General features: G+C 51.9%; 1 protein-coding gene across 1 annotated transcript in view; it reads left to right on the top strand.

Moving 5' to 3' along the window:
• LOC104624974 (plexin-A1-like) overlaps positions 1–10,603 on the top strand; it is a 14,779-nt gene that overhangs the window by 828 nt on the left and 3,348 nt on the right. The window contains exons 2-8 of the mRNA XM_010292477.1: positions 149–308; positions 894–997; positions 1,468–1,564; positions 3,345–3,535; positions 4,355–4,524; positions 6,289–6,501; positions 10,149–10,299. Coding sequence (XP_010290779.1) covers positions 149–308; positions 894–997; positions 1,468–1,564; positions 3,345–3,535; positions 4,355–4,524; positions 6,289–6,501; positions 10,149–10,299 — 1,086 coding nt within the window. The remainder of the gene's footprint in view (positions 1–148; positions 309–893; positions 998–1,467; positions 1,565–3,344; positions 3,536–4,354; positions 4,525–6,288; positions 6,502–10,148; positions 10,300–10,603) is intronic.

Below are 10,603 nucleotides of genomic sequence, written 5' to 3'. Positions count from 1 at the left end.
GGAATGTGCCGCATGGCTGCAACTCTGCAGTGGCCTGGGAGGTGAGAAGACATGGCCTGTAGCCAGCTGTAGCCCTATGGCCTTGGACCTGCTTTTGCAAGGTCACAACCTCTCACTTGAGTCTTTCTTGCCCCACTGTGCTGTGCAGACCCTCAACTGTGTGAACCCCGAGAATGAGAACGCCCCGGAGATCCCTGTCAAGGTGCTGAACTGCGACACCATCACGCAGGTGAAAGAGAAGCTGCTGGACGCTGTTTACAAGGGTGTGCCCTATTCCCAGCGACCCAAAGCTGGAGACATGGACCTGGGTAAGAGAGAGGCCAAGCACTTCCTTGTGGGGACCAGGCATGTGACTAAGAGCAGAAGTGCCAAAAAACCTGTTCAAGGCAGGAAAACCTGCATCTCCTGCAGGAGAGGAGACCTGGCAGGACCAGAGCATTTGTGCTTGTCCAGTCCACTTTTGCTGTGCTGGTGGCACTGACTGCATGTGAGGACCCCTGGCATGAGAGTGTGGGTCCTGCCAGTAGAGAGGATGGGGAGAGGAGCCGCCTCAGCTCTGGCTGTGGTCTGGATTGCAGGCTTGAAGTGGCTGAGGTCCAAGGAGGCCAGCAATATTTGAGAAAAGTGTTAATAGTCCTGTTCTTAAAGGAGGGGCAGGAGAATGAAGAGGAGAAGAGCAAAGGAAACAGTTGCCAGGTTCAAATCGATGCTGTCTTTCCTTGAGTACTTAGAAACAGCTTTTGCCCAGCACCATCTTGATAATCATCAGTCCTGGGGTTCAGAAGGTGGTGGGAGGGCTCTTTTGTTGATGCCCAGACCATGCTCCTACCCTTGCCTCAGCTTTGTGCTCCTATCGCTCCCTAACCATGAGCCCTTCTCTCTCCTGGGGACAGAGTGGCGGCAGGGCAGGATGGCGCGGATCATACTGCAGGACGAAGATGTCACCACAAAGATCGACAATGACTGGAAGAGGCTAAACACTCTGGCCCACTACCAGGTAAGGTTGTCCATGGTGGAGGGCACTGAGTCACCAGCTGCTTTGAGCTTGAGCATCTCTTCTCCCTTCTCAGCTTGGTCAGGGCCTGTGCTCAGCTCTCCAGACCGTGCTGCTCGGGCAGGGGTATGGCCAGGAGGTCTGCAGTCACTTCCCTGCCTGGGCCCCATGTTTGTAGTCCTTGTGTTCAAGGAAGCACTGTGGGGCATTTCCAGGACTCACAGAGGCTGTTTCCTGCTCTGACCTTGGCCATTTTCATGCCAAGGTTTCTGGTGTGTTCCTGTTCTGACCCCTTACCCTGAGCTGTCGCAGAGATATGATATGTAGGTCTCCTTTGCTGGATATGGATGTCCCCGGGGTGGGGTGCAGTGTAGCTTCATCCCTCCTGGGCTGGTTTCTCCCTGCTGCTGTAGGGCTGTTCCTCCTTGTGCCCCTCTGGTATTGCAGCCTGCTCACGCCTTCTCTCCCCCCAGGTGACGGATGGCTCCTCGGTAGCTCTGGTGCCCAAGCAGAACTCGGCGTACAACATCTCCAACTCCTCTACCTTCACCAAGTCCCTCAGCAGATACGGTGAGCGGGCAGGGCATCCTCTGCTTTGTGGGCAGGGGAGGCAGCACTGGGCTGGGCTTGCAGACCAAGGCACAGGGCAGGTGATTGTAACTGCGGCGCACAGTTACAATCCAAACACCTGTCTCTCCTGCACCATGCTATTTATTCTGATGTTGGAGAGGGAGCAGATGCCCTCAGAACCATCTCTCTTTGCAAAGTGTCGGAATCGGGGGAGAAAGATGTGTGTCAGATGGCTGCTGCTAAGGGATCCCCTCCCTTTTATTCCCCTGAAATCTAATTAAAATAGGCACAGAGGCACTCTGCACTTAAATGACTAGAGTTGAGGACTCCAGCGAACACACTGGCAAGTGTACTTCAGCCTTGATTTGTCTAGTGAGCTCAGACTGACACAAGAGGCATCTGTGATCCTGACACCTGTGTGCTGGGAGCAGGACAGACCTCTGCAGAACCCCTTCCGTGACGGTCCTGGCTTCTGTACATCAGCATCCAAAGGGTAGTGGTCGATGGCTTAATGTCCAGATAGAGATCAGTGACGAGTGGTGTCCTTCAGGGGTCTGTATTGGCACCAGTACTCTTTAATATCTTCGTCAGTGACACAGACAGTGTTATCAGGTGCACCCTCAGCAAGTTTGCAGATGACACCAAGCTGAGTGGTGCCGTTGACACTCCTGAGGGACGGGATGCAATCCAGAGGGACCTGGACAAGTTCAAGGAATGGGCCCATGTGAACCTCATGAGGTTCGACAAGGCCAAGTGCAGGGTCCTGCACCTGGGTCAGGGCAACCCCTGGTATCAGATGAAGGGATTGAGAGCAGCCCTGCCAAGAAGTACTTGGGGGTCCTGGTGGGTGAAAAGCTGGACATGTGCTGGCAATGTGCGCTCACATCCCAGAAGGCCAACCATCTCCTGGGCTGCATCCAAAGCAGCGTGGCCAGCAGAGCAAGGGAGGGGACTCTGCCCCTCTGCCCCACTCTGCAGTGCTGCATCCAGCTCTGGAGCCCTCAGCACAGGAGAGACATGGACATGTTGGAGCGGGGCCAGAGGAGGCCACAGCAATGCTCCGAGGGCTGGAACAGCTCTGCTGGGAGGACAGGCTGGGAGAGCTGGGGTTGTTCAGCCTGGAGAAGAGAAGGCTCCAGGGAGACCTTACTGCAGCCGCGCCGAGGGCTGGAGCAGCTCTGCTGGGAGGACAGGCTGGGAGAGCTGGGGTTGTTCAGCCTGGAGAAGAGAAGGCTCCAGGGAGACCTTACTGCAGCCTGACAGTACTTGAAGGGGGCTTGTAAGAAAGATGGAGACAGATGTTTTAGCAGGCGCTAAAGGATAAGAGGTAACGGTTTTAAACTAAAAGAGGGTAGATTTAGATTAGACATAAGGAAGGAATTTTTCATAATGAGGATGGTGAAACCCTGGCCCAGGTTGCCCAGAAGAGGTGGTGGATGCCCCATCGCTGGAAACATGCAAGGTCAGGTTGCATGAGGCTCTGAGGAACGTGATCTAGTTGAAGATGTCCCTGCTCATTGCAGGGGGGTTGGACTAGGTGACCTTAAAAGATCCCTTCCAACCCAAACCATTCTGTGATTCTATGATAGCCTGGCAGGCTGTGAGAACAGTCCCCACAAGGCTCCCAGTCCACAGTGACTGCAGAGGCTGGATCCCAAAGCTCCCATTTCACAGCTGTGATGTGCCCTGAAGCCACAGTGGAGGGAAGGGGGACGGAGGGGTTGGCATCGAGGCGGAGATGGGCAGGGTACAAGTGTCCCCCCCTGCTCCATGCTTGCAGAGAGCATGCTGCGGACAGCCAGCAGCCCCGACAGCCTGCGCTCACGGACCCCCATGATCACCCCTGACCTGGAGAGCGGCACCAAGCTCTGGCACCTGGTGAAAAACCACGACCACATGGACCAGCGGGAGGGCGACCGGGGCAGCAAGATGGTCTCTGAAATCTACCTGACCCGCCTGTTAGCCACCAAGGTACGGCCCAGAGCTGCTGTCTGGCTTTTTAAATCTGAGTGTGGAAGGACAGTGATTTGGGTTGTGCAAAAGTGGTAAGCATTGCTTTTTTTATTTGCCTTCTGCTTCAGCACAGGAGGAGCTACTCTCTTTCCTGGCCTCTTTCCTGAGCTGGAAGTGATGTTTTTGTGTTTCAAAACCCTCAATGAATATCCCTTGAGGGGATTTTCCTATTTGCTTTTTGCACCCTTCGGCATTTTTACTGTTCCCTGTACCCTTGAGCAACTGCTGGACTGCAAAGCAGAGATGCCCTGGAGCAAGCACCTCATCCCCTTTGGTGTTTGGGATAAAGCTGCAAAATCAGTGATGTGGGAAGGGTAATTACCCAGGGCGTTTGGCATCGCAGCGGGTTCCCCTTCCCTCAGCACATCCAAAACATTCTCTAGTGCCAAGTGGGTGCTGTGTGTCTGAGATGTCCCTAGAGAGGAGCGGAGGGCTGTGCTGAAGGTTCTGGCTCAGGATTGCAGAGACTGGGTACCTTAATAGGATCCAAACAAGACCATGATATGACATACATTCACTTGGTTTTTGCTCTGTGTGGCGTTGTTATTTGTCTGCTTTTTAGCATGCCAGATTATGCAGTGAAGGAGATACCTCATGGCTGCAGTGTCTGTTTCCCAGTGTAAACCACTGAGAACCAGTAGGGTTACACAGACTGTGCTGTGCTTCTCTTCCAGGTGGTAGAAATAAAGTGAAATAGGTTTAAAGGCTGACCTTTGGCTCATCTCTCTGCTGGTGCTGGGTGTTGCTGAGCGGCCCTTCTCTCTCTCTCCTCTTCAGGGCACCCTGCAGAAATTCGTGGATGACCTGTTTGAGACCATCTTCAGCACAGCACATCGTGGGAGTGCGCTGCCCCTCGCCATCAAATACATGTTTGATTTCCTGGATGAACAAGCCGATAAGCATCAGATCAATGATTACGATGTCAGGCACACCTGGAAGAGTAACTGGTAATGGAGAGGGGCAGTGGGATGGGGGTCTAACGATAGCACAGCTAACGATACTTCCAACCCCTCATACAGGGAGCAGAAATATGTCTCTGGAAATGATCCAGGACAAGAGAGGCCCATATCTCTGTAGTTCGGGTGTGGGTAAATCCCTTGCATGCCTTCCTGCAGCAGAAAAAAATCCCAGGAATGCAATGCTCCCTCAGCCCGTCCATCCCCAAATCCCAGGCGCCACACTTCCCAAATCCCAGGCGCCACGCTCCCCCTGACGGCTGGAGTCTGCTGAGGACCGCAGCGGCTCTGTTCCCATCTCACCTTGAGCAAAGGCAGCTCAGCCTTCTCTGTCCTCCGGGCTCCTCCGGAGATGCCAGCCCCAGTTCTTGTCTTGACTGTCCTAAAGGTGTTTCCATGCTCCCTCCCGCTGCTCAGCCACGCGTGCCCTAACAAAGTCAGCGTAAAGCCGTCTGTGCGTCCTCCGTAAGCTCGCCTGTAGAGCCAGCCCGTCAGCTCTGCTAATAGCTCCCTGAAAAGCGGGGCAGAGCGGCTGATGAGACCTCCGTAAGTGCGGTGCTGGGGCTTTATCAGGCATTGGCTCCTGCTCCGCAGCCCCCCCTCGGCATTTTTCTTTTCTGCTGCCTCACTGATTTCATCTCTCTGATCTTGCCGTTACTGGAGACGGGTACGTACATTCCCATGTCTGGCATTTGTTAAATGGCAGCCAAATTGCTTTTGTATAGTTCAGTAACTGTTGGCAATTAGCAGGGCAGGAAAAGAAACATTTTTAAATGGAGATGTGAGAGTGCGGAAGTGCTTGGAACTGATTTATAACTTGGCTTTCTATATTAAAAGAAGGAACGAAAGGCAAGGGAGGAAAAAAAAGCTTCGCTCCGCAGGGGCTGGGCGTGCAGGCTCCTGCATACTAATGTCTGTGCTTATCTCTGGGCACTAATTCGATGTGTGGAGCTAATTTCTCGAGGCCATTCCCTTCACAAATGAAATATGTACATGCACCCAGTACCCTCATTAGGAAAGTCCTGGGGAATAAAGTGTGTTTTGTCTAAGATAAAAGCATTCACTGGGTGTTGGTGCTGAGAGATGACGGAACAGAGAGGCTTTCTGAGGGGGGGAGACCCAGAGATGCTCCTGGGAGAGGAGAGGGGCAGCAGGATTGGGAAATGGAGCTGTGGATAGTGGCATGTGTGTCAGTACGCAACAAACATCCCGTCAGTGGCTGGCCAGGAGACCCGCTGCCTCTACAGCTGAGAGCTTTATTTCCAACATCTGAGGCTGCCTAAATTCTCCTGTGGTGTTAAATGTGCTAATGAGTCCCGAGGAATCCAGTTAACCCCCTCCTCAGACACGAGAGATGTGTGAAATGCCACACGGCGCCGTAGACGGGCTTATTGATGCGAGAGAAGGGGACCGTGCCTGGTTTGACCTGTGAGCTCAGCAAGGGCTCTTCAGTATGAGCGGATCCTTGGCGAAACCGCGGGTCTGCACTGCCCTGCTTTACCTTTGGAGATGTTGGCAGCGCTGAGGAATTTCTCCGTGGAGAGCTGTGGCCATGTGGGGGTGGGCAGAGGAGGTGGTATTGCAATGGGGCAGAGGGAAACAGCTGTTTACCCCAGGTTGTTTGCATTCCTGGGGTGCTGGGAAAGCATCCTGCCCAGTTCTGGGTCATGGGGAGCTCCTCCGCAACTGGCATGTGCGCTAGTTACCATGCAGGGCTCAGTTCAGGTGCTGACTCCTGTTTCCTTCTTCCCTCAGTCTACCTCTACGTTTTTGGGTGAATGTGATTAAGAACCCCCAGTTTGTGTTCGACATTCACAAGAACAGTATTACTGATGCCTGCCTATCCGTGGTGGCTCAGACATTCATGGACTCCTGCTCAACTTCTGAGCACAAGCTAGGAAAAGACTCTCCCTCCAACAAACTACTGTACGCCAAGGACATCCCCAACTACAAGAGCTGGGTGGAAAGGTAAGTAGACTTGGCAATAGCTCTTTGCATCATCTGGTGGATGTACGTGGGTGTGGGGACGTGGGTCATTGGGAGGACTCCTCTTGGCAGCTGTCTGAAGAGGGACCATACTAATGCTTGCAGAAGGTGGTCCTCTCGTGTGGGAGATGATGCTTTCTTGTGATTGTCTCCTGGAATGAGTTTGCAATGACTGTTTGACAGCGCCATTTATGACTTGCTTAAGGGGTGCTAAAAGCAACCCCCACTTTTAGTTTGTCTAATGTTTTCTGTTGTGAAAACTTGGTCTGTGCTAGGGGATTGCTAACACCTCCCTTGATTGCTTTTGAAGAGCAGTCAGCTTTGGACTAGAGAAGTGCCTTTTTTGTACCGTGACAATACATACAGGTTTTGCTGGAATGGTTGAAAATGACCATTTCCTATCTCTCATCCATCTGTACATCTCCCCTGGGATCCTGATGAGAACACATGGTCTGAGGCAGCGCTCGGGCTCTACTGTCGCTGTGCCAAGGAGCAGGGAGAGGAGCAGGTCCCCTGACTCCTTCTGACACCCTCCACGTTCACTGCTAGCTGATGAGAGACACCCTTCTGTCCCACTGAATTAATTAATGCAGTAGTAAAGGTTCAGGGTTTGAATGCTACTGATTGCAAATTGATGCGCTGAAGCATAATGCAGTGTTTAGCTTTATCCTTTTGGGAGAGAAACCTAGGAGATGTCCTCCAAAGCCCTCCAAAAAGAGCTACTGTTAAAATGTTGCTGTGTTGTAAAGTGGAAGTTCATCAAGCTTAAAAAATGGCAGACCTCAGGTTGCTGATGCAACCTTTCCCTTGTGCTGATGTGCTGTGCTATACAGATCATGCTCTTTTTTTTTTTTTTTTTAAACTCAGGACCCTTCTGTGTTTCAGGATCTAGACCAGGTACATAATGAACTAAATGAAAGACGTCCAGGCAATAATAAGCATCATACTCTGTAGTTTGCAAGCGTGGGACTTTGTAGCCTAAATCATCCTGTGCATACTTGCTTGTACACAGTTATTTTTGTCGCACCACTGGCATGCCTGGTGCTTTGCAGGCAGGTACAAAAGCAAGCTTCTTCCCTTGAGGAAGATAGGGCCTGGATCAGAAGAAAAGGTGCCCCTGAAATATGGTGGCTGAGATGAGAGATGAGCTGCATTGTAACAGGAGAAAGTTCTTCTGCGGGGCTGGAGGGGGCTTTGGAGTGGGGTCCTGTAGGAACATCACAAACTTCATAAGGGGAGTTTCTGTGACCTTGCCATCTGTGTGACAAAAATACTCAGCTCTGTGTGTGCCCGGAGGAAAAAAGGTATAAAACCAATCCAGAGTGAAACATTGGTCTAGACACGCTGTGTCCCTGCGGAGGAAGTGAAAGATCTCACCGGTGACAGATGTTCTGCCATCACTTACTGCCAGTGCGGTCCCAGAGGCAGCGGAGCAGGCGGCAGAGCTGCCCTGTGCAGGGTACGACTGCATCTCCCACCGCTTCTGTGCAGCGGGGATTTACGGCATAATCGGCATTTCTGGCTTTTGGCACTGTTACTATTGCAAAGCTTTGTAGAGGTGGGATGGGAGCGATGCGAGAGCGGCTACGAGGGACTGCTAGTCCCAACAGCAGGTCTTGTCTGCCGCCTTGGTTCAGGCACCAGTGGAAAAAAGGGCATGCTGCCAGTCTGAGGCAGGGACAGCAACGGTAAAGGGCTTGGGAGATGATGAGCCTGGGAGAACCCAAGGGGACTGCTGCTGGGGTCATGGCTGTGGGAGGTGTCCTCTGGAAATGGTAGGTGTGACTGGGATTGTGGTCCACATGAGCCATGCACGCTTGTATTGAAAAATGATGTTTTCCTGCCATCCTGTCATGATAAAAATGTGTGTGTCATGACAAAACCTGGAATGTAAAACTGCTGCACGTTACCTGGACATCTTGTGGTGGCAGCCACAAAAAACTTCCTTCTTCAGCAGGTCTCCTTCCCTTGTACGTTCATATCCTGTGAGTCCCTCCCACCTACGGGGTTACAGGGGTGTCCAGGAGGATCTCTATGGGTTTTCTTTTGCTAATCAAAGCTGGCTGGAACTGAGAAGGTTGGGCATATTGTCCCTAATATTCCTCAGCACAGGTAGAAGTAATGTCAGCTTTAGGAGACATCACTCTAGGGGAATCTCTCTAGAGGTGTAGCAGATCTCTAGGTGCCTGATTTGGTCAGAGGTCCGCACCTCAGCCCACTGCTCTCTTGGCAGCATCCAGGAAATCTCTCGCATCACTTTCTGGATGTGAATGACCCTCCTTGTAAAAACCGCCGAAGTATTTTATCACTAGCTGAGTTCAGCGCTGTGGGATGGAGTGGATCCTCATATTCACCTCCTCAAGTGGTCTTGCTGCCATCTGCTCCTATCCAAGTGCTTCAGCCATGTTCCACCTCAGCGTTCGGCTAATGATGCTAATCACTGTACCAGAAACTTCGCTAAGTAGTTTGAGGAGTCAGGAGGAGTAAAGCAAACCTGGGAGAGATGGGCACTCTGTATTTCCAGGTGATGGGAGCACCCAGGGCTTGTTTGCTGCAGGTAGGGTTTCTTTTTTAGCAGAGGCCTGTGGACACAACTCTGGTTTCCGAAAGGACCTCAGCGACCAGTCCACTGGTGCACCTGCTTGGTGTAACCCTCCTGCTGCAATGGGATGCTGCGGCTTTGATCTCCCTGGGTTTTCATGAATATTCTGTTGGATATTCTGTTTTTCTGCTACGATTCTGGACCATATAAGCTGTGTCTGGGTTTCCTTGTATTTGCTGAGCCTTTCAGTGAGGCAGCTATGGGATGGGACTGCAAATCTTAAGGTGTCCTAGGAAATGCAAGGTATTACCCTGCTGGTGGCAACCATCAGAGAAGCACAAGGAAGGCAGGAAAGCACCAAGTCATTTGGCCCAGGCATGCGCTCTGCTGTCTCCTCTGCTGCCTGGGATCCTTTGACTTCACAGATGCATCTGAAGAACCTCAGTTTTCACTGAAAATGAAAGCTTCTTGTAGCTTTTTGGTGAGTGGTAACTTCTGAGCATGGCCAGTGGCAGTCGTAGGGTGTTTGAATGCCTGTTGCTGCGGAAGATGTAACCGCATGGGCGTGTATCAGCGCAAGGGCTGGATGTGAACTTGTCTTGTGCTCATGCACCAAGTATTTAATTGAATGCAAAGAGGCATTGTTGGCTTTAGCAAGACGATGGCCTTAGGAGAATGGTAGCAAAGCCTTACGTGTTGTGCAGGCATGGAGAATTCTGGTGGATGTGGTTTGGTGGCAAAACGTGTCAATGGGATGGGAAGGAGGAAAAATGTGTGGTTTAGGAGAGGGTGGGAAATCCTTCAGCAGCAGCTCCTGGCTCCCCAGCACAGTGAGCTGGTCTGGTCTGGGCTCCATGCTGCTCCATCAGGAACGTGTTCCTAACGATGCTGACCGCTCTGTGGAGTGCTCAGAGACCTCCTGATGAGCAGTCATGTTATAATCGGTGATAGCAGTATGTCTCTGCTTGGAGGCAAGATGCTCTCACCTTGCCTCTCCAGTGGCTGTTCTCAGCGAGTGTCACGGTGGTGTTCCATCCTCTTCTGTCTGTCCCTATTTCTGACCCACTCTTCTCTTTCTCCCCTGCAGATATTATGCAGATATAGCTAAAATGCCAGCAATCAGTGACCAGGACATGAGCGCGTACCTGGCGGAGCAGTCACGGCTACATCTCAGCCAGTTCAACAGTATGAGCGCACTGCACGAGATCTACTCTTACATCACCAAGTACAAGGACGAGGTAAGATGCAGCGATAGGGAGTCAAGCCTGGGCTGTGAGCCATGTCCATTTGCCTGCATTCTGCAGTTGCTTGCTTTTTCCTATAGAAAAATATCCCATGAAATGTGGGAGGGCAGCATAGTCTGTGTCTGTGCTTGGGCTGGCGGGGAAGGAAAGGCTTGGGAGGCATGGAGGCAGGCGCTGGTGCGGGCAGCGCTTCATTCTCTGTATTTTCTGCAGTGAGTAATGTGGGAAACACCTATTTTTCTACATACTTGGCATGTGAGCTCAGTGGAGCTGCAGAGTTCACGGTGTTATCTCAGTG

The sequence above is a fragment of the Phaethon lepturus genome, unplaced genomic scaffold (genome assembly GCF_000687285.1).
Source record: "Phaethon lepturus isolate BGI_N335 unplaced genomic scaffold, ASM68728v1 scaffold46988, whole genome shotgun sequence".
NCBI lineage: Eukaryota > Metazoa > Chordata > Aves > Phaethontiformes > Phaethontidae > Phaethon > Phaethon lepturus.
Note: the sequence above shows the minus strand (reverse complement) of the source record. Positions and strands in the feature narration are given on the sequence as shown.